The following is a 23,462-nucleotide window of genomic DNA, read 5'->3' on the forward strand; positions in this document are numbered from 1 at the left end:
CTTTAGAAAAAAAAAGTGATTTAGGATATCAGGCTAATTTTGAGCGTGCAGCCAATTTAGTTGACATAATGGACATAAGAACATTTTTCAAGACAAAGACTTCAAGCTGCAACGATCTAAACAACAGCCCTTACCCATCCAGTTCAAGTGTGCAAATATCTGGCAAAAACTCAGAAGAAAGCTCGTCTTCACAGAGATCAACAGATAACGTGACAGCCGGTGAGTCTGGCTGCATCAGGCCTTGTGAACGGATATTTGAGTGTGTTCGTGTTACCAATAAAAGCAGCACACCTGTGGATTTGGGCACAAAGGAAACTGGACCATCACAACCCTACTTGCCCGAATACCCAAAAACATTGTTCGGAAAGCAGAACCGGTCATTTTCGTCCGATTACTATAAGGCATATTCATTCATTGAATACAGCAAAGAGGCAGACGCGATTTTCTGCTTCCCATGTAGATTGTTTCAGTGCAGTTCTAGTGGTGCATACAGAGATCCTGCTTTTATTGCAAATGGAGTATGTGACTGGAAGAATATATTAGCAAAGTTACAGAAACACGCAGACGGAGCACCACATCGCCAGTGCAGTGATCAGTGGCACTGCTTTGAGCAAACCAAAGCTACTGGTTCCATCGCTGCACAGTTAAGTGAATCTCACAGGACCTCAGTGCAGACCAATAGGGAATATGCAGCATCCATTGTTGACATATTGCTCTATATAGGAAAACAAGGACTTGCACTGAGAGGGCACGACGAGAGAGAAACTTCTGCAAATCGTGGGAACTTTTTGGAGCTGTGTGACTGGTACGCCAGACGTGACGATGCTTTCTCTGCTCGATTAAAGGCCCCGTTCAATCTAACGAGCCCTGACACACAAAATGAAATTTTAGAAATTGCTTCTGGTTTAGTCAAAAACAAAATAATCCACGGCATCGAAAACAATGGTTTTTTTACTGTTCTAGTGGACGAAGCACGGAGTTTTAAAGAGGAACAAATGGCCGTGTGTGTGAGGTACACAGAGAAGCTGGAGATAAAGGAAAGATTTCTAGGATTTGTTGACTGTTCTGAAAGAGTTGATGCTACTGGAATTTATGGACACATAAAGCACTTTCTGGATGCGTGTGGAATCTACACCTTACCCATTGTTGCACAAAGTTATGACGGAGCGGCTGTCATGTCCGGTCACGTTAACGGAGTTCAGCAGAAACTCCGTCAAGACCATCCATCTGCGGTGTACATTCACTGTATGGCCCACAAGTTGAATTTGGTTTTGGTCGATGCATGCAAGGTAAATCGTACAGCATCTACGTTTTTTCACATCCTCGAGAGTCTGTATGTGTTTTTCTCACAACCAGGCACACACCATGCATACCAGCAGCACCAAAAGGAGCTCGGGGTTAAAGCCGAACTGACAGCACTCAGCGACACGAGATGGGCGTGTCGATGGAAAAACATAGTAGCTGTCAAGACTTCAATAAGAGCCCTGCTCTCCACTCTTTCCGAGCTCTCTGTTCCCCCTTATCGTAGGTTTGTTGAGGCATCCGGTCTCTTAAGCCATCTCAAGAAGGCCACGTTCTGTGTGTGTCTTTTGGTGTTTTACCATGTTTTCAGTATGATCCATGTTGCGCACAAGGCACTACAAAAGAAAGACACGACACTATCTCAGGCCTCAAGTGTCATGGAATCTACAGTAAACGGCCTTGAGAACATGAGGACCACTGAAAAGTGGGACGAAATATGGATGGAGATTGAAGCATTCTGTAATTCACTTGACATTTCAGTCAGTGAAGATGAACGCGATCGCACACATAAGCGAACTGTGAAAAGAACTGCTACGTTGGATTCATCTGTTGTCACAAGTTCCCTTGGACAAAGAGAATACCAAACAAACATCACACAAAGCATGAAAGAGAAATGGGCCCAACAGCTCTATTTTCCTGTTTTGGATACCCTGTTGGGTGAGTGTCAGTCCCGGTTTTCCACCCAGACCATGGGAATAGCAAAGAGTGTGGATGCAGTGCTAAAATGTGACCCAGAAGGCGCGCATTTTCTTTTAAATAAATACGCGACCACCCTCTCTATCAACCCTAAATTGGCATGTACTGAGATGAATTTGCTGAAACTGAACTCACGTCACACATCTCCTAACTTCGTTAAGGAGGCACTCTCGACTGGATTTTATCCAAACTTCGAAAAACTTTTCAAGTTGGCTCTAACATTACCGGTGGGGACCGCAACATGCGAGAGATCTTTTTCAGCTATGCGACGCGTAAAGAATTGGATGCGTTCAACAATGGGCCAGGAGAGACTTTCATCCTTGAGTCTGCTGCATATTGAGAGTGACATAACCACAAAACTAAACAACGAGGACATCATCAACGCATATGATGCCAGGTCTAAACGCAGGATTTTGCTGCATTAGGTAAGGGAATGTTTATTTATATTGGCTGCCAGCCAGGCATACTGCTTGCTTTTTTGCTAAAATTAACAGTTTGTAAACGTATAGTCGTGTTAATAACAGATGAGTTAACGGGAGCGTGTATACTGTGACGTTTAAGTTGTTGCTAGGCGACACGTTGGTTAAAACTACATGGTTATTGGTGGTAGGAAATCTATTTAAATGCATCAAGGGGAAGCGCACATCTTAGCCTTACCCTGGAGTTAGTTCACCCTCCGCCTATGATTAGTTGGCTTGTTTCAACGCTCCGTGGTCGTGTTGGATTCGCGCAGTGAGGCAGAAACGCGCTGGATTCCTATGTGGAAGAATCGAGTCATCTTGGCGACTCTTTCACGAGGAAAAAGATTCGATTTGTTCATCGTTCATCCCTGCAAAGTCTGTAGGCATTCACCTTCAAACGAACTGAATTGAACTGAGTCAATTACATTTACATCTACACAAATTTAACTGAGTCAATTACACTTCTATCCAAATGAACTGAACGGAGTCATATTCGCACGAACTGAACTGAGTCCATCACACTGAACTGAGTCAATTGCATTGCACTCAGACTTCATCACACTTACAAGGTTGAATTTAATTATTTTATTTTCATTTTATTTGATTGTCATTGATTGAATTGTATAGATATCTCATGTGATGTGTACAAAGTGATGCGTGCCTATGAAGTGAACAGCGAAGTGAGATTTCAGTGTACTGTTCAGTGAACTGATTGTTTCATTCATTAATTTCATTATTATTCATTAATTCATATTTCTGATTTTATTTCATTCCTTTGGTTCAATAATTTTTATTTTTATTTATCTGTCTAGTTAGGATTTTAGACACCAGTTAGTTTAAATAAGTGCAGTCACACATTATAATTTTTTAATATATTTTTTTATTAATGCAAGGTGTGACACCCCGAACCCAGGACTCCATATACTTTAAGTTGTGATTATAAGTATTTGGTGAGCTCAGACCCTAAGTAGATATTTTTCCTCCTTTTATTTTATGGTGTTATCCTATTAATGGGTTACAAGTGCACTATAAGTACATTTGTAATAAATATATGCTTAAATACACTTTTTAATGTGCATTTGTTATTGAAGACAAAGTGTGCTATTTGTAGTATTTGGATTAAGCCAAAGGTATTACGGAGAATATAATTTTTACTCAAACATAATAGACTTGTATATTGCTCGTAATGATTTTGTAATGTACTTGTAACACAGATAAAGTACACTTTAATATCACTAATCAAGTATGTATCTAGTCCCTACACAGGCATATACTTAAAGTATACTAAGTATACTTGAAGTTGTTCCAATTTAGTACACAAAAGTACACTAAATACACTTAAAGTTATGTTTTACTACAATTTAAATACAACTAAAATATACTTAGTACAAAATTAGTTGTTTCAAAATAGCACACTTAAAGTTAACTAATCCTTAACACACTTGAAGTATACTTATAATTAGTGTGGCTGCAAGTATACTTATTATATATTTTTAATATATTTATGGTATATTTCTTGTATGTTTCGAAGACACTTGTAATTAATTTGTAATGTACTTGTAACACAAATAAAGTACACTTTAATACACTAATCAAGTATGTAACTAGTCCCTACACAGGCATATACTTAAAGTATACTAAATATACTTAAAGTTGTTCCAATTTAGTACACAAAAGTACACTAAATAAATTTAAAGTTATGCTTTACTACAACTTAATTACTACTAAAATATACTTAGTACAAAATTAGTTGTTTCAAAATAGCACACTTTAAGTTAACTAATCATTAATACACTTGAAGTATACTAATAATTAGTCTGGCTTCAAGTATACTTAACATATTTTTTTTTCACCAGGGTACACAAACTAATAATGGGTAAAACAGGACAGGTGTGACTAAATCAATGAACTAATGAGTAAGAAACTAACCAAAAGCGGGGACAAAGGAAACAGGATCAGAAAACAGTGCGAAACCAACTCAATCTCAAACAGATCAAACATGACAAAACCCTAACAAGTATTATGTCCCTAAAGCTTGGTGGCAGTAACTTTTGGAACATTGATTTGATTTATTTGAAGTGAGCAATATATTAACTGATTTAACAACTTTATTGCTTATATCAACCCAAAGAGGAGTTGGTAGATATGCAGTCATGAAAAGAAGAAAGTAAAAGAAGAATGAGAGACTTGAGAGAATTGCCCTGGCAGTGATATTTATTGAGTGAACTGGACCCAGAGTTACAGTGTTTCCTATGGTAAAACAGAATACATCAGGAGAAACAAACACTCACAATGTGAATATACACAAAGTGCAGATATATAAAACCCTTTTTATAACAATGTACACAGTTGAATGACTCCTGTACATGTGAAGACAATACAGTGACATATTATTTGTGTTGTTACTCTCAATGGTAACTTTCATATTCATTAATTACTTTGTTATACTCAACTGTCATCATTAGAGCGTACGAGAAGATTTTTTATTTGAGAAATTTGCCATGTTATTTTAATGAGAGAAGTTAAGTATTGATTAGAAAATTAAAGACTTCAATGTCTCACAGTTGCTGATTTATCATAGAGCTCAAATTTCTAAGCTAATTTTCTTTGTAAAATCTCTGTATAATATTTATAATTCACACAGTTTCAATTTTGATCCTTTATTGCACTCTGTTAACTCAAACCCAGGATAGAGCGGCTGAGTGAATGTGGTGTGGACTCTGTGAATGAGGGTCATTGTGTCAGAGACGCTGTAGAAGGACAGAGTTCCTGCACTGTGATCCACATACACTCCTATTCTACAGGAGCTGGAGACTACAGGGAGTTTAGTCTGTTTATTATTATGCCAGAATAAGCAACTGGAGTCAAAGCATGACAAACTCCAGGACTGATCATTACATCCAAATCTACACTCATCTCCCTGTCCCTTCCTTCTGATGCTCTGATACGACACTGATATATCAACTTTACCACTCCTCTCAACCTCCCAGTAACAGCGTCCACACACACTCTCTCGACACAATACCTGACAATAATAATCAAATCTGTCTGGATGAGCAGGATACCGCTGGACTTTGACAGTGTATTTAATCACTCTTTTCCCTTCAGACAGTGCCAGGTTTTCATTCACTGTGTTTAAATCCGCAGTGATTTGATGAGAATCTGTTTGAGATAGAGAGCATATAATGAACATGTAATTCAGTATTTCAATCATTAAAATAATACTTTTACTTAAAATATTTACTTTAGTTTTTTATGGACAGTTACACTGTTAAAGTAAAGGTAACAGAGAGCAGGAGCTTTACACCTGACTGCATGTGAGTGAGTGTCACTGTTATTGACATCATAAAGCTGTGTGTGTGTGTGTTTGTGAATATAGCATTATATAAACGAATAAGACTAATAATACAATTATTCTTATTATTAAGTACTTTCATTTCATTTGTTGACTATTTAACTGATTTGATGTGAAACAATAATTTGTATTGATGAACTGATGTTTGTGTTTATATTTATGGAGTTTATTCTGCAATTTTATAATAGAGTGGGTTAAAACTTGTTTAGTTTCAGTTTGTTTGTTTGTTTGTTTGTTAATAGAGACTTACACTGAAGGAACTCCTCCCTGGTCTTGGGTTCAGGGGTTGGAATGATCACAATATATGTTACTATGGAAACCAAAATATCTTTATTATAATTCACATGCTGTATAAAGAGAAACTATCAAAACCATGTCACATACAGTTATTGATATACGTTGTATGATCTACACAAATATTACAAAATGACATTATATGTATTACCTATTTCGCTCATAAAAGGATGAATTAGTGTTTTACCTTTGTCAGATATCTTCTCTATTTCCTCTCTGCAGAAATTATCCAGTTTCTCTCTCAGATGAGACACAGATTTACCAACATCATCAAAAGAACGAGAACAGAAAGTGATGCTGGGTGAGTCTGTAGATCCAGGAGGGACAGAGAGAGACTGGAAACTCTACACAGACACAAAGACACAATAGAAACATTAGCTAAAGACACAGAAACATTTGATAGGAAACACAATCTCTTCCATTACTAAAGACACTGTCCTGTTTGTCAGATCTCTGTTACCTGGAGGAAATGAATGTGATCATCTGTGTGTGAAAGCTGCTCCAGCGCAGTGTCTCTCCTCCTCAGATCCTCAATCTCCTGCTCCAGTCTCTCCAGTCGTTCTTCAGCTCGACTCACTGCAGTCTTTTCCTGGTCTCTGATCAGTTGTGTCACCACAGAGCGGCTTCTCTCAATGGAGCGGATCAGCTCAGTAAAGATCCTCTCACTGTCCTCCACTGCTGCCTGTGCAGAGCGCTGTTACGACACACACAGAGACGCATTAGAACCAGTCCATTCACTCAGCTCTTACTGGTCCCTCACACAGCCGGTTCCCCACAGTGGGCTTCAGTGGGACTGAAAGAGCTCCAGCACTGGCTCCTCACGGACTGACTGGAGGAGAGTCCTAACTGAGTCTGAAACGGCTCTTCCAGCAGTTCTTCTGCTCTAAACTCACCTTGTGAGACTCTGCAGCCTCTCTCAGCTCCTCAAGCTCCTTCAGTCTCTCCTCGATTCTCTGCTGGTATTTTCTTTGGATCTCACCCAATTTTCTCTGCAGGAATGACAAATAATCCCCACCTTATATTACTGCATGCTAAAAACAAGTAAAACTGTGTGAGTTTAATATTTTTACAAACCTAAATAGCTGCAAAGAAGCTTTATATTTTTTTTATAATGATCTTCATTTATATAGCTGTTATATGTTTATATTTATAAAGCTGGTAATTCAAGTCGTACCTGTTTCTCAGTCCTCTCTGCTGCAGCTGATACAGTGTCATGGTTTTTGTGTTCATCCACCATACACAAGTAACATATACAGTTCTGATCTGTACGACAAAAAATCTCCAATAGTTTCTCATGTTGAGGGCAGATCATCTCCTGAAGTCGTCCAGTGGCGTCCATTAGATTGTGTCTCTTACCTTTGAAAAAACTCTCATGTTGTTCCAGATGATTTTGGCAGTAAGAGTTCAGACACACCAGACAGGACTTGATGGCTTTGTTTTTGTCCCCAGTACAGACGTCACACTCCACATCTCCAGAAGATTCAGTGTAACACTGAGCAGGACGAGCTTGTAGTTTTGTCTTCTTGAGTTTCTCCACCACTTCAGCCAGCATGGTGTTTTTACATAAACCCGGTCTTGTAGTGAAGGTCTGTCTACACTGAGGGCAGCTGTAGACTCCCTTCTGATCATCCTGATCCCAGCAGCCTGTGATACAGATCATACAGTAACTGTGTCCACAGGGAATGCCCACTGGATCTTTCAGTAGATCCAGACATATTGAACAGTTAAATGTATCCCGAGACCATAAAATACTGGCGTCTGCCATTTTGTTGTGTAAAAGGCACAACTGTTTAACTTTCGTTTTCTCCGAACTGGGTTGTTTCCTGCTTCTGAAGAGTTTCAACTCTTGAAATAATTAAATGGGATTGACATGGGCTACATGATTTATAATAGTCTACAATTGAGATATACTATTTAAATACTATTGATTTTTGGATCACGTATAGCCTAGGCTACTATTAGTTAAAGAATACGTAGTCTACTAGTAGCCTAACGATCATTTTTATAGAGATTTTAATAATAAATGTAAAAACGGCTTGCCTTGAACGTCCACTAGATGACAGTGTCGTACAGGAACACAGTTTTCAAGCGTGTAACAACTGTCGTGTTCCAGTAGAGGGCGCTCTAACACACTGTGGAATTTTCCATGTTCTGCCTGTTCGTGCCAAACGCATGATGCAGCACATTCTAGCGGCCAGACCGCTCTGACAGTCATTCAGTATCATTAAAAAAACATCACTTCATGCTGATTACAAAAGTCTCGAAAACATTCATATTCAACACTCAGATAAAGCTAAAAACAGATGAAGATGATTTAGTTATACCTAGGCTATACACGCAAAGTAATTTGCTATAGAAGATATTAAGTGAGGAAATTTATAATAATAATAATAATTCGTTACATTTATATAGCGCTTTATCTGAGACCTCAAAGCGCTTTACACAGAATGGGGGGATCTCCTCAACCGCCACCAATGTTGGAAGAAAGAGAGACAAATCAACAGAAACAAGTATGTTGAAAGATTTTAGTTTTATTATTTTTGAGATAACTGACTGAAACCATCTTAAAGCAGATTAAGCTTGTTTGCTGGTCTTTGATGGTTTAAATAGTCAGTTAGGCCCAGCTGGTGTTCATGCAGTTTAGCTGGTTAGCAAGCTGATTTCCCCGCTAAAACAGCCAACAGACCAGTCCAACCAGGCTTGGAGATCATTTAAGATCAGCAAAGCATGGTTAAGAACGTGTGCAATACAACATTTTCAGATTTACAAATTATTGAAGGTCAAACTCACAGGATCTGTTAAAACATGCATTTACATTCAAGTGTTTACTTGTGTTAGTGTTGTGCAAAACATGTGTTTGCACAAAAAAATGCATTAGTATTTTTTTAGGATTTCAAAAACTTAGCTAACTTATCTAAATGGGGACATTCACTGTTTTTTATACAGTTTGTTATAAATACTACACCCTATAACCTTAACGGTACCCACACCCTAAAAAGAACCTAGGTACACACATAAATAATAAAGCTTCTCAAAATTCAGGTTTGACCATGTGGGAAGATCATATACATTTACAAAAATATTTTATTAAAAATAGATGTCAGCGCTCTGTACAGTGTTAAAGAAAGGCAGGGCATACAATCTGTTATATTAACATCAATCTGAAGAGTCTAATTAAGAGGTTAATTGAAACCATAAGCTATTTAAATATCAAACCAAATCCATTTTCTGACCAGACTACATAAAATAGTACAGCATCAAATTACAGAAACATGACTGGTTGTAAGTGAAGATGAAGTCATGATGACTAGCAGTCTGATAAACAGAAGATACACACACACAGGCATCCTAACAGCTGACATTTGAGTTAGTGCCACCTGTCTGACTTAGAGAACCTGCACTTTTATTACTCATAAATGGCTCTTTACTTCCATACTTCACTTCTAATAAAATAGTAAACAATGAAAGATAAATTCATTACTGAGATAATATACAATATTACATCAAAAGCAATATTTGTGATGTAAGTAACATTCATAATGTTACACCATTTTCCATCCCATGCAAAATGTACTGTTCCTCACATTTTATGAATTGGAGCACAGATAAACCGAGCATTAAAGCTGAAGTGTGTAATTTCTCTGCCTCTAGCATCACAAAACAGATTAGAAAAAATGAACATTTTCTAACGGGTAGCTCCACCTCAAACTCACTCCATTGGTTGATCCAAAGATGCTATTTTGGGATGCTCAAACAAACAGAGCAATCAACCTACAAATGGCTAATTTATAGTTCGTCTGCATATTAACATACACTTTATATTACAGACATGAGGCAATTGACAGAGGTGTGCTCATGCTTGTATTTTTCACTTGTACTCTTAAAAGAGTGCTGAATGAATAAAAGTAAATCTGTGTGATTAATAGAAATAAAGGGAGTTAAGAGCAGTCTTAAAGAGAGTTAGCCCCAAAATGAAAATTATCTCATTATTTACTCACCCTCATGTCATCCCAAACCTGTATGACTTTCTTCTGCGGAAAACAAAAGAGGATATTTTGAAGAACTGGTTTTGTCTAGACAATGAAAGACAACGGGGTCCAAAACAACACCGGACACCACTGACTTTGACTGCATGGTCCAAAAAAAAAAAAAAAGAGACATTTTTTAAAAATGTCATCTTTTGTGTTCCACAGAAGAAAAATAGTGCACACAAAATAACAATATATTTGGGTGACCTATCCCTTTAAGCACTTACATCAACATTATGTAATCATCAACATTATGTAATCATCAACATTATGTCACGTTTCTTGGTGAAGTTATGGGTCAATGTTACATTCAGCCATGAGCTCATACCTGTTAATAATCAACTTAAAACAGTTCATTCCATCTAACACACATAATTTCACAGATATAAAAACCACTATGTGTAAACTTGTGTTTGACACTGCACACATAAACAGCATGACCTGAATCAGGAATCTATACAGAAAATGAGAAAATAGTGATTTCTGGGGTATACTACATTAACTATTTTCTTAATTAAAACCATAAATTATAAAAAAAATATTGAAATGTACAAATGTGATTGAAATCTAATTTACATGAGGAGAAGGACCCAAAATACATCCAATAAACTGCTTAAATCACCAGGATTCAGTCAGACTTACTGAAGAGGAACACTACAAATGTAGCCTGCTGCATCAATGAATAATAAGTATATCATTCCATTATTTTATGTTGCTTCAAATGGGCTTACAGCATATTTTCTCCATATTTATGTGCCAAAACTGTAAACATACTCCTTATGTGCGCAGTGTGCAACCAGTTAACATCTACTCGTCAAACTTAGCTTTTTCTGATTTCAACTTAAAGTAAAGCTCATACATTTTTCCACACATGTCAATGAAGAGTTCCAGTTTTTTCTAAACACAGAGGACAGGAATAATACATCTTAAAATGTGTGTGTGTGTTTGTGTGTGTGTGTGTGTGTGTGAGAGAGAGGATAAAATGCAGACAGCAGCATCCTCAAAGCAACGTTAGCAACTTCTTATAAAAACATTTGGCTAAACAAACGAGCGGAAAACTTCAAATCCAGGCGGTGCGACAGAAGAGGAGAAGAGACAGGTAGTTTGTGTATCACACAGTCCTTGCGCAGTGTTTGTGAGGGCTATTCTGGCTTGTGGCAGTAGATGTCTTTGAGCGCTTTGAGCTCCTCTATGAGAGTCTTGTTCTGGTTTTCCAGCACAGCGACGCGATTCTCCAAACACTTGACATATTCTTTCTTCTTTCGGCGACACTCGCGAGCCGCCTCCCTACAACACGCAAATAAAAGGTCAAACACCAGCAGGCTTAAAGAGATAGTTAAAAGATTAGTTCACCTCAAATGAAAATTTACTCACTCCAATGCCATCCAAGATGTCTTTCTTTCTTCAGTGAAAAAAATAAATACATTTTTTTGAGGAAAACATTTCAGGATTGTTCTCCTCACAATGGACTTCAACCGCAACCAAATTGTTAAAGGGCTTTGAAGTGCTTCAAATGGCTCTGCGCGATCCCAGCTGACGAATAGGGTCTTATCTAGCGATGCAATCTAAAAAAATCTAAAAATGTATATACTTTTTAACCACAATTGTTCGTCTTGAGCTGGTCTGCCAGGCATTACGTAATCACGTTGGAAAGGTCACGGGTCACGTCATCAAGTTATTTGTCTGTGTACTCCTCTTCAAAAAGGTAGGGAAGGGGCAGAAAATTCATTGAATTTTCTCCTCCAACTTCAAAATCGTCCGACATCTTTATTTTAATTATCATTATTTTTTCGTGACTTTTCCAATGTGATGACGTAATACGTAGCGCATCTCGGTGATGGTATAAGACGGGCATTTGTGGTTAAAAAAAAGTATATATATATATTTATTTATTTTAGAAACTGACTGATCTTTTCGCTAGATCAGACCCTATTCCTCAGCTGGGATCGTGCAGAGGTGTTTAAAGCACTTCAAAGCCCTTTGAAACTGCATTGATTTGGACTTCAACACGTTGGTTGCGATTGAAGTCCATTGTGTGGAGAAAAATCCTGAAATGTTTTCCTCAAAAAACTTCATTTCTTTTCCACTGAAGAAAGAAAGACATGAACATCTTGGATGGCATTGGGGTGAGTAAATTATCAGGACATTTTCATTTTGAGGTGTACTAATCCTTTAAGCCCCAAAAAGAAAAATGAAGCACATGCACACATTGAGACTCAGGTGTGTGTGGGTACCTGTTCTTCATCAGGCGGACTTCTCTCTTGCGTGTGGCCTCCTCTGTATTTGGCTGTGGGCTGTGCATTGCCCCCGGCGACGCTGCCATGACGACACCTGGTGGTAACCCGGACGACGGGGAGCGGATCTGATACGCTGGCATGTCTCCTGTGGCAGCTACATGCACAAATACACCAAAATGCATTATATATTTTGACAGATAAAAAGGGTAACATTTTAAAGTTTGGCTGTATACATTTACAGTGAAATTGGTTACACAATAGTTGACAACAGCAATGAACAATACATTTACATCATATTAATCATAGTTAATGTTCATTTCTACATACATGTTAGCATTAATGCATTAGAAACTAAAATGTACAATAGTATATTTAGAAATTAAACTGATTTTGAAATTAAACTACAAAAAAATGATGTAAAAATTATTGTTCATGGTTAGTTTATGTTAGCATTTACAACTATATTGTAAAATGTTACCAATAATTGATGGTCAGTGATGCAGCATACAATATTTTGATGGTTTAATCTGTATCTGAAAACTCATGAATGAAACATGTAGATCAGTGGTGATATACTGTATATGCTTAGGCTAAGACGTAAAATATTAAAAAATAAAGTGTATAATTATTTATTATTGATAATAACAATAATTTTATTTATTAATTGTATTATTATTATTATTATTATTTCAAAACATATGGAAGCAAAGAGCTGAGTAATTCGTGAAAATATAATAATAATCATTATTTGTGCAATTCTGGTTATGGTTTCATCTGCAAAAAGTTTAAAACTCGATGTAAAATGTAGATCAGAGGTGATATATGGACTTGAGCTAAGACACCAAATAAATAAAAAATTAAGTGCATAATCCAATGTTAAATTATAAGTGAATAAAGTAGTTTAATTTATTGTATAATTAAGTGTATAGGTCCATATAATTAATTATTATTGACAATAATCATACTCAACAACACCAACAATTACTATTATTCATTTTATTTATTATTATTATTTACAAACATATGGAAACAAACAGAAATCACAGTTGTTGTCATCTTGAGAAAACAGTAGTAATAATAATAATCATCATTATTTTTGAAATTCTACTTCTGGTTTCATTTGAAAAAGGTTTTATCTGTGTCTAAAAACTCACAGATCAGTGGTGATATATATGCTTGAGCAAAAAAAAGAAAAAAAGAGTGTACAATCTATTTTTTGTATAATTATCAATAATTGATCATTATTATTATTACTTTTAATTTCCAAACATATGGAAGCAAACAGAGCCCATACAGTAAGTTGTTATCTTGAGAAAATAGGATATATTAAAAAGCATTATTTTCTTTTTTGACACTTAGTGAAAATCAGCAGACTAATAAAGAGGCACATAAAACTGGATCTGGCCAATCAGCGTTGACTTCTATTGTAACCAGGCTTAAAAGAGCAGGTCTAAAACAATAACAACGAACAAGCATTTATATAAAAACTATAACATCCACCCACACAAACAACATTAAAAATACCTGAAGTAACATTCAAAACCCCAAATATAAGTGTAAGGTCACTGGTGCAGTACAGACAGTTTTAATGCAGCTATCAGTCAATGTTCCCAGCAGTAAACGTCCTTCAACAAACTGGATATGCCTTGACTTAGCGTGTATGTGTGTGCGTTTGTTATCAGACAATGTGACAAAATGCTGATGTCACTGTGTGCGTCGTTGCCCAAACCCCCGCCCCATTCCCTCCCTCTCTCTCGCTCTCTCTCCGTCTCTCTCTCTCGCTCTCTCTCTCCGTCTCGGCTTCGGCAGGCTTCCAGGAAACAGACTGACGTCAAACAGAAAGCTCCTCCCTTCCTCCCCCCTCATTCTCTCTCTGCTTTTGTCTGCCTCTCTCTTTCTCTCAATGATTCATGTGTGTGAATAGACAGGCAGATTTGCAGCCTGATTTCGTAAAACAGGAGCATGTCAATGTGTGTTTACGACTGAGAAGAAAGTTTCAACCACATAAAAGGAAACCAGCAAAAGAAGCCCGAAAACAAGTGTCATTCTCCCACTGTCTGATGTCCCACTTTCTCAAAGTGTTTACAAACTTCCGCACATGATATAACTTCTGTTTATTTTTATCAGTGTTGTAGGATTGTAATATTCCCTATATTATATGTTATTATTATTAATAATATAATATTATATTCACTACATTAATTACTTTTGAGATTGTTGACATTTTCTGCAGTGACTACTCCATATAGAAAATGTAAACAGCATTTCATAATTATTATTGTTTAGTTTTATATGTTTATACTAATTACGATATTTATAAATATAATTAAAATTATTATTATACATGGATTGTTGTTATATAAACTAATATTAATTGAGACTACATGTAACATACACCACATAGCCTAATTTATATTTACTAGTGAAAGGCAAAAAAAGTTAGGAAGCAACTACAAATCAACTAAATTAAAGTTTAACTACCGATATTCACTCAAAAAAAAAGCAATGTCTATTTCATCATGCAACTAGCTTATTTACCAAATGACAAAATACAGAACTTCATAAATGCAAACAGCATATATACATTAGCATCGCTGACTTTTCCCTCATAAAACACACACACACACACACACACACACACACACACACACACACACACACACACACACTCTCTCTCACCTGACTCGGTCTCTTCCCCGGTCACTGCCATCTCTATGCTGTAGTAATCCAGTTGTGATTGTCTTTTGAGCACTATCTTCTGTATTTCCTCTGAAAGCTCTCTCTTCCTTTCAGCTGCTTCACTGAGTGAGTTTCTCTCTCATAGACTCTTTCTGACTGTCTTAGTTTGAGTTGTGACACTTAATGTTTTGCCATTAACCCTCCCTCTCTCCCTCCCTCCCTCTCTCTCTCTCTCTCTCCCTCCCTCCCTCTCTCTCTCCCTCCCTACGTCCTTCTCTCTCTCTCTCAGTCAGATTACAGGTTACTATTAAGGGCATTGACATCACTATGACATCACGGCAGTCTCAGGGAAATAACACACTCTCTCTGGAGAATGCCCTCCCCGCACCCACAGTGTGTGTGTGTGTGTGTGTGTGTGTGTGTGTGTGTGTGAGAGAGAGAGAGAGACACTAGGTTTGTGATTAAACTTCTATGCTTAAATTCATGGCCTGAGGAACATTGAAACTGATTTCTAACAAGACTGCAACTGCATGGAATTGAAATGTTTAAGTTCACGGTAAAAGAGAAGGGAAGAAGACAAGAGAAGGAGGGATACGTTATTGAGTATGTATTTTTAGAACATGATGACGCAAAAGCATTGCAGCTCAAACAAAAGGATACTGTGCCCATTTCACCTCATAACACTACACAGGCATCTGAAAAAAGCATCTATACACACACACACACACACACACACACATAGAGACTCACACGTCAGTCGTCATATTACTCTGTTTACATAGATGAATATCTTCAAGTATATCTCTAAAGGTCTATCTGTTTCAATAGATCATTTGAAACAATGTCTCTATTCTCATGATCTATTCTGCTCAGAGCTGCATTAGTTTAAATGTTCCAACTCTTTGTAAATATTACAATTTTACCAGGAGCAAAGTATAAAACATTTATTCTTAGTTACTTTTATTCAACTAACAAACAATAAAACAACTATTTGCAATTAGGGTAAGATAAACTTAATATAAACTTTAAATATTATTTAAATTTAAATATTTAAATATATGAAAACATATTTTAATATTTCAAGGATGTTTTGATATTTTACTGAAAATCAAGACCAAAATACTGTTTAAGAAAATTATTTTTGCAATGTTCAACACAATGACTTTATTTTAAATTAAATTTACAAGGGTATCAGGGTACTTTTATTATTATTGTTATTTAGGGTAATATTCAAATTCAAAATTGGATTTCCAACCAACAGTGAGTGGGTTCACATGCTGAACTAGTTTTTTTTCTCACTTGCACAAACTTGACTGCAAATCAAACTAGATTCCCACAATTCAACGTGTGTTTAATGTCCTTCCACGATCAGGGCCTGCTATCAGCTAACAGCTCATATATTTACATATGTTTCCACTTTTATTACAATTACACAGTGGCGCGGGAAGTGGGGGTGCTGCACCCCCCCCCCCCCCCCCTGTTTTCACAAGATTGTAAATGCAACGCAAATTATTGTTCATTTACATGTATTCATTTTTAGCATTTAGTAATTTATTTGTAATAAACACTTTAAGTGGGCAAGTAGAAAAGTGTTATTTATATGTTAAAGGTGCATAGCGCAAGATTCTGAGTTTTTGCATAACTATGCCACCTCTGGCGGCAAGCGAAACTGCAGCCAGAGATGCGCACGCTCATGGACCACACTGGACAAAAGTTTTCTTTTTTTTATCTTACGTGGAGTTTGCGTTGGTGTTTGAAATGAACTACAAGCAGGTCTCTTACAATCCATCTTCTACGGAGAATGCCGGCGAATACACAAATCTGCCAGACATAGCTATGTGAGCGTGCCGTGAACGCGCATGACGTCACGCCCAGTCTGAAATTCCGGCCCGAATCCCTCTTATTTATTTTACTTTACAGGATTATAGAGACAATCTCAGTGATCAGAGAAGGGCTCATTCAGCCCATCAGGCAATTGTTTAAGCATGTATGGGTTAGAAAACAGGTATTTTTAACATGAAAAGTTGCTTAATGCACCTTTAAATTATGTTTTTTAAAACATACGTTATATTGTACCCCCCCACCCAAAAAAAAAAAAAACACAGCACCCCCAAATTAAAGCATGTTGGAATAACATTTTGTAAAAGATATTTAACCTCTTTCTGTCTGACTGACTTCAGAAGAGAAGTGATGCGGTTCAGATTAAAGCATTTAAAGATAAAAGTTCCAGTGTCTCACCCTGAACGAGCACCTGTCCAGCACTTAGCAGTAGCTGTTGGCCCGGGTCTCCAGGCTGGGGGCCGTACTGCAGGATAGTGGCCCCAGGCTGGGGTGTGGCGGGGCTGGGAAGAGTCAGAGCCTGAACCCCTTGCAAGGCCTCTCCTCCAGGGCCGGTCAGCTGTATCGCTCCACCCTGAGTGAATGCTACTGCACAGACACAAAACAAAAAGACAGTTTATCTTCAATTTCCCAAACACTTGCTATAACAAATGATAAGTGTTTCATACATTTGGGAAACTTTTGTGCATTATCTAATGTGTTGCTGTTTCGTGAGAACAGCAAAACCCTTCCTTTTAAGGGTAATCACTTGAATTCACACGTCATGCCGCACAATAAGATAATTATTTGAGCGATGAACTCAGACGTACTGTATTGTCCTGAGCTGGTCTGGTAGATTGAAGATGATGCCGTCACCGTAGCAACACTAGAGGTGGGCGGGGCTTCTTCCTCAACCCTCTCCTCTTCCTCGATCTTTGGCACAGCAGATACATCTGATGACAACTCATTAAGAATTTTCCTGAAAATAATTTTTTTAATTAAAACATCTTTATCTGACAATGTAGTATATCTGTCACAAAATGTCAATACATTCAGACAAGAACTATCATGTGTGCGGGTTTCTGGGTATTATTGGGTTTGGAGTATTTTGTTGTTGAATCCAGGGATGAAATGAATGATGTCAAGTTATGAGATATCTGATTGGCCAACAGTGTGTTTACTGAATTTATACTATTACTAACAATTTTCGGTAATTAAAATAAAGCTGAAAAAATCTATTATAAATATTAGACCAAAAAAAAAAGCAATGTTGTAATTAAATAATTAGAAATGTTGCCTTGTTGTAACTAACTGAAATTCAATCATGACAATTCTTGGAATAGTAATAGTTTTAGCATGTTATTCGTATTAAAAATAAATTAAATTAAAATATTTTTAAAAACGAATAAAAATGACACAAGCACATTCAAATTACCAAAACTTAAACTAAAATGAAAACTGAAAATATAAAAGTAAAAAGATAATTCTAAATATTACTATTAATACTATAATAGTTTATGAATAATGCTAAAATAACACTGTGTCGTTAAAGAATGGATCTCACCTATAAGATGGGCGTCTGGACAGAATCTCCCTCCTCTTCTGAGAATCTGATGGTGTTGTACCCGGACCGCCAGTATCAGAAGCTACCTAAAATCATTCAAACACACATATGTACTGGCCTTAATGCCAAATTTAAAAGAATCACATGTGGAGGGGGAAATATCAGTGGATTACTACTTATATTTCTGGGTGTTCCTAGCACAAATCTTTAGTATTAGCTCAGCAGTCATACAGACCATATAGAATGCTTTTCCGTCATTTTAAGGCTTCATTGAATAAAAAAAATAAAAAAAACAGGATATTCTTTCAAAATCCATCTTTAGTGCTTGATGAAATATGTATTTTACATACGTGTGTCATTATAGATAATGTGGTGTGTGTGTGTGTGTGTGTGTGTGTGTGTGTGTGTGTGACACCTAGAAGATCAGATGTATTGACTCTCACACAAATCTCATTACTGCTCTATACAGCTACTCTCACTCTTCTTGTTACTATGTCAATTCATTTGCTTCTCCTTCATCCCATTGATCCCAGGATGAGTAAACGTGCCCTGTGATTGGCTACAGCTCTAACTGCCCGCAATGTGATTGGTCAGTCTCTCCAGGTGAAGGAACAGGTAAATGAATAACAGGATTGTGCTTGAATTGAGCTCACAGAACGGCACACGTTATGGTTTAATAAGTGTGGACTGTATAGATGGTAACTTTTCCTAAGGCTTATATTTACACCAGTCCTGTTCAAATGTATTACATACATAAAAAAGTTGTATGTGTGTACCTGCACAGTTTGTATCTGAGGTGATTGTATAACAGAGGGCTGTGTTGTCTGAATGACTCCCTGCACATGTAGTGTCTGTCCATCAGGCAATGACACCACAGCTACACCCTCGTTCACCTGAGAGAGACAGAGAGAGAGAGTAAGACATGTCTGAGGCTGTTTAACCCAGTGTTGTTATTGTTCAATTCTGTTATCATTTATTCACCCTCAAGTTGTTCCAAGTTGTATGAGTTTCTTTCTTCTGTTGAACACAAAATACGTCAGCCATTGACTTCCATAGTATTTTTGGTCACACTTTAGATTAGGGTTGAATTCTCACTATTAACTAACTATGACATTTGCCTCAGTAACCTCCTAATGCCTGCTTATTAATAGTTAGTAATGTCGTTAAGTTAAGTATAGGTATTGGGTAGGATTAAGGGATGTAGAATATGGTCATGCAGAATAAGGCATTAGCCTAATATATGCTAATAAACAGCCAATATCTTAGTAATATGCATGCTAATAAGCAACTAGTTAACAGTGAGAATTGGACCCTAAACTAAAGTGTTACCTATTTTTTTCCTACTATGGAAGTACATTTTTTTTCCATTGAGGAAGCAGAGGCTGAGGGCTCGGAGGTGGACTCGTCCATCACCCAAGCTGAAGTCACCGAGGTAGTCAAGAAACTCCTCATGGCAAAGCACCGGGGGTGGATGAGATCCGCCCTGAGTGCCTCAAGTCTCTGGATGTTGCGGGGCTGTCTTGGCTGACACGCCTCTGCAGCATCGCGTGGCGGTCGGGGAGAGTACCTTTGGGCTGGCAGACCGGGGTGGTGGTCCCTCTTTTTAAGAAGGGTTAGGAGGGTGTGTTCCAACTACAGGGGGATCACACTTCTCAACCTCCCCGGGAAAGTCTATGCCAGGGTACTGGAGAGGAGAATACGGCCGATAGTAGAACCTCGGATTCGGGAGGAACAGTGCGGTTTTCGTCCAGGCCGTGGAACACTGGACCAGCTCTATACCCTCTCCAGGGTGCTGGAGGGTTCATGGGAGTTTGCCCAACCAAAATCAAGTCTGAGGCCATGGTCCTCAGTCGGTAAAGGGTGGCTTGCCCACTACAGGTTGGTGGAGAGCTCTTGCCTCAAGTGGAGGATTTCAGGTATCTTTGGGTCTTGTTTACGAGTGAGGGAAGGATGGAATGGGAGATTGACAGACGGATCGGTGCAGCTTCTGCAGTAATGCGGTCGATGTACCGGTCTGTCGTGGTGAAGAAGGCGAAGCTCTCGATTTACCGGTCAAACTACGTTCCTACTCTCACCTATGGTCATGACCGAAAGGACAAGATCCCAGATACAGGCGGCCGAAATGAGCTTTCTCCGCAGGGTGGCTGGGCGATCCCTTAGAGATAGGGTGAGGAGCTCAGAGTAGAGCCGCTGGTCCTCCACATCGAGAGGGGTCAGCTGAGGTGGCTCGGGCATCTGTTCCGGATGCCTCCTGGATGCCTTCCTGGGAAGGTGTTCCGGGTGCGTCCCACCGGGAGGAGACCCCGGGGAAGACCTAGGACACGCTGGAGGGACTATGTCTAGGGAGAGGGAAGTCTGGGCATCTCTGCTTAGACTGCTGCCCCCGCGACCCGGCCCCGGATAAGCGGAAGAAGATGGATGGATGGAAGTCAATGACTACCGTCAACTGTTTGATTACCAACATTCTTTAAAATATCTTCTTTCGTGTTCAACAGAAGAAAGAAACTCATAAAGGTTTGGAACAACTTTAGGGTGAGTAAATGATGACAGAATTTTCAACTTTGGGGGAACTATCCCTTAAAAATATTTTTCACAATTAATTGATATAAAGGTGAAATTAAATAAAATATAAATATTAGATGAAAATTCTACGAAAACTATCAACTAAATTAAATACAATAAGAAACGAACTAAAATAAAATAAGTTTAATTAGAAATACTAAAATTGCAAAAATAAAAGCTAAATAAAAACATACAAAATTGGCAAAAGCACATAACAAAAAAATCTAAATCTCAAAATAAAATTAAAACAAAAAATATGTATTTTTTAAAAAGCTAATTCAAAATATTATTAAAAACTTTAATAGTGTATAAATAATACTAAAATAACAGTTGTTTAAACATCTTTTAATACAATAAAGTCACATTTTACACAACAAAATTTATATTTTGTTCAATATCTTTTTTTTACAGTTAGTCTGTAAATATTGCAGTCTAACAACACACATCAAGTACCATGATATTACTACCATGTTTTTTGGACACTCTATCATAATAATAATAATTTTTTTGAATATGGTAATACCATGTTATTGTTCTAAGTAACTTGGAGATCCACATAAATACCACGGTATATGAATATGATAGTCAAACCATCTTTTTGCTATGGTTAGTATAGGAATGTGTATTACAGTGTCGGTTTAACTGTAAATAAGATTTTGAAACATTTTTCAAAATGGTGGTGATGGGTGAGGTGAGACTGCTGATATGATTATAAAGCGCTTTGGGTGTACAATAGTGCATGAGAAAGTGCTATATAGATTCTTTATTCATTCACTTTCCCTAGTTTATTCAAACATTAATGTATGTGTGTTCAGTTTGGCATGATATTTATGAAACAGGCGTCATATCTGTACCTGTGTGAGTGAGTCAGAATCTGACTGTATCTCACTTGTTATTTTCTCAGTTGCACTGGCTTCCTGTTGCGCTATGGTTGCAGTTTCCATGGCGATCGGCCTAGCAACAGAGCAGAGAGGAAATGCACAGTCAGCGCTCTGTACAGTCATATATGTCACAAGATTTTGCCCAAGTTGCATTGATGCAATAATCCATAATTTCAGCCAAAGGTTTGCCAATCCAGTGGTCCAAGATGTGAGGCAATAAAACTGTTCGGTTTTCGTGAGTGTTTGTGTTAATATGTTTTTTTAGACTTGTGAAGCAGTTTCTTGTTTTCCAGTGGATTTTTCACCTGCTGACCGTGTAAATGGCCATTTTAGCCTCTTTGGGGGGTCTTAGATACAGTACCTGCATCAGGGTGAAACATACCTTTCCATAATCTTGTGAGAAATTAAAAATGCATGAAAAAAAAAAGTTAAGAGGGCCAAAGCTTCAATAATATAGATTGGGTTTGATTAGGCCAGAGAGATTTCAAAATCTAAAGAACTTGAAGGGAAAACAAATTAATTTCCATTCAATACTGCAAGAGTTAAATTGCTGCAGGTAAACATAAAAAAAAGCATTCTAAATAATGTAAAAAAAAAAATATTAAAAAGAATATGTAAAAAATGTATATGTAATTTAATAGTAGTTTTTTTATGGGGTAATTAAAAATTTCACGCGCACAAAAACAGAGCGCGCTATAACGGCCGCGTGCACTTCCTTATTTTCTTCTAACCTATTCTAGATAAGCAGACTCGTACAATTTATGAGAAAATATATTTTACTCGATTGCTTCCGTATTGAGATTGCTCCTTCCAATGTTGATTTATGGCTGTTGTATGGTGTCAGCGCTCTCTTAACTTCTGTTTCTTTTGATAGAAACAAACGCGCGCAAACTTTGAACAGCTCGCGCTTATGTAACAGCAAACGTCGGCACGAGGATATGACATAGGCTACATTTGAAACATTCATGGGCTCACAAATGAATACAGCAGTAAAGCAACTAGCAAACTTTTTACGTTATGTAGGCAAGCTGTGAGGGCTACTGTATACTGGTACATTTCTGGATCAAGCTGCGTCATTCTCCACAGCCTCATTTAATTTTGAATATCGCCAACCCTGAATTTAACTTGCTTTTTTGCTTTCGTACTTATACTATGTTTCAGATTAACTCTGACGAATAGTCTAAAACATCCAGAATATGAAATTTGCGCGTTTTTCGGTTTATTTTATTTTCAACAGTAGTTTAGGGATGTTTAAACTTGGAACCGCGTCCGGACAGCTTCGCCTCGCGCACATATTAGATTTGAGAAACTAATTTAACAGCAGCTACATGTCATGTTCGTCTTGCTGCGCTCATCTACAGATCCTCTTCTCTCCAGTGGCGGCAGATCGACATGCCAGCAATAACTTACCCGAGTTTTACGTAGAGTCTCGTCACTCGTTACGGGTGAAGAGGAAGCCCGACTCGCTGCACACGTAGAGCCCACGTCAGCTCTGATGATGCGCCTGGGAAATGTGAACTATGCAGCCGGAGGCCCCGGCAACACACACACACACACACACACACACACACACACACACACACAC

At 37.6% G+C, this 23,462-nt stretch overlaps 2 protein-coding genes and 1 long non-coding RNA gene across 5 annotated transcripts; 1 reads left to right on the forward strand and 2 right to left on the reverse strand.

The window, feature by feature from the left end:
- Positions 1 to 4,652: 4,652 nt before the first annotated feature.
- On the reverse strand, positions 4,653 to 7,915 carry LOC306999609 (E3 ubiquitin/ISG15 ligase TRIM25-like). The gene is made up of 6 exons (XM_079614436.1): positions 7,283 to 7,915; positions 7,002 to 7,097; positions 6,569 to 6,802; positions 6,296 to 6,452; positions 6,065 to 6,124; positions 4,653 to 5,621 (listed from the first exon to the last, which is right to left on the reverse strand). Exons 1-6 carry the CDS (start codon positions 7,871 to 7,873, stop codon positions 5,089 to 5,091), a joined length of 1,671 nt encoding a protein of 556 aa, XP_079470562.1. The 5' UTR covers positions 7,874 to 7,915; the 3' UTR covers positions 4,653 to 5,088.
- A 476-nt stretch (positions 7,916 to 8,391) lies between these two features.
- Positions 8,392 to 22,258, forward strand: LOC306998122. The gene is made up of 3 exons (XR_013797519.1): positions 8,392 to 8,618; positions 18,968 to 19,049; positions 21,901 to 22,258. It is a non-coding gene; the product is annotated as an uncharacterized lncRNA (long non-coding RNA).
- Positions 8,627 to 23,462, reverse strand: crema (cAMP responsive element modulator a). 3 transcript variants are annotated; one of them, XM_079611927.1, is made up of 8 exons: positions 23,288 to 23,462; positions 21,851 to 21,950; positions 19,211 to 19,327; positions 18,435 to 18,520; positions 17,701 to 17,849; positions 17,291 to 17,479; positions 12,371 to 12,527; positions 8,627 to 11,423 (listed from the first exon to the last, which is right to left on the reverse strand). In XM_079611927.1, the coding sequence occupies exons 2-8, from the start codon at positions 21,938 to 21,940 to the stop codon at positions 11,279 to 11,281; spliced, it is 933 nt and encodes a 310-aa protein (XP_079468053.1). In that variant the 5' UTR covers positions 21,941 to 21,950; positions 23,288 to 23,462; the 3' UTR covers positions 8,627 to 11,278. The 3 variants fall into 3 exon arrangements, with proteins under 3 accessions (XP_079468053.1, XP_079468054.1, XP_079468055.1); XM_079611928.1 differs by lacking the exons at positions 17,291 to 17,479; positions 17,701 to 17,849; positions 18,435 to 18,520; ... (1 more) ...; positions 21,851 to 21,950; positions 23,288 to 23,462 and adding an exon at positions 15,053 to 15,249; XM_079611929.1 differs by lacking the exons at positions 17,291 to 17,479; positions 17,701 to 17,849; positions 18,435 to 18,520; ... (1 more) ...; positions 21,851 to 21,950; positions 23,288 to 23,462 and adding an exon at positions 13,898 to 14,052.

Source organism: Phoxinus phoxinus, assembly GCF_949152265.1.
Source record: "Phoxinus phoxinus genome assembly, chromosome: 5".
NCBI lineage: Eukaryota > Metazoa > Chordata > Actinopteri > Cypriniformes > Leuciscidae > Phoxinus > Phoxinus phoxinus.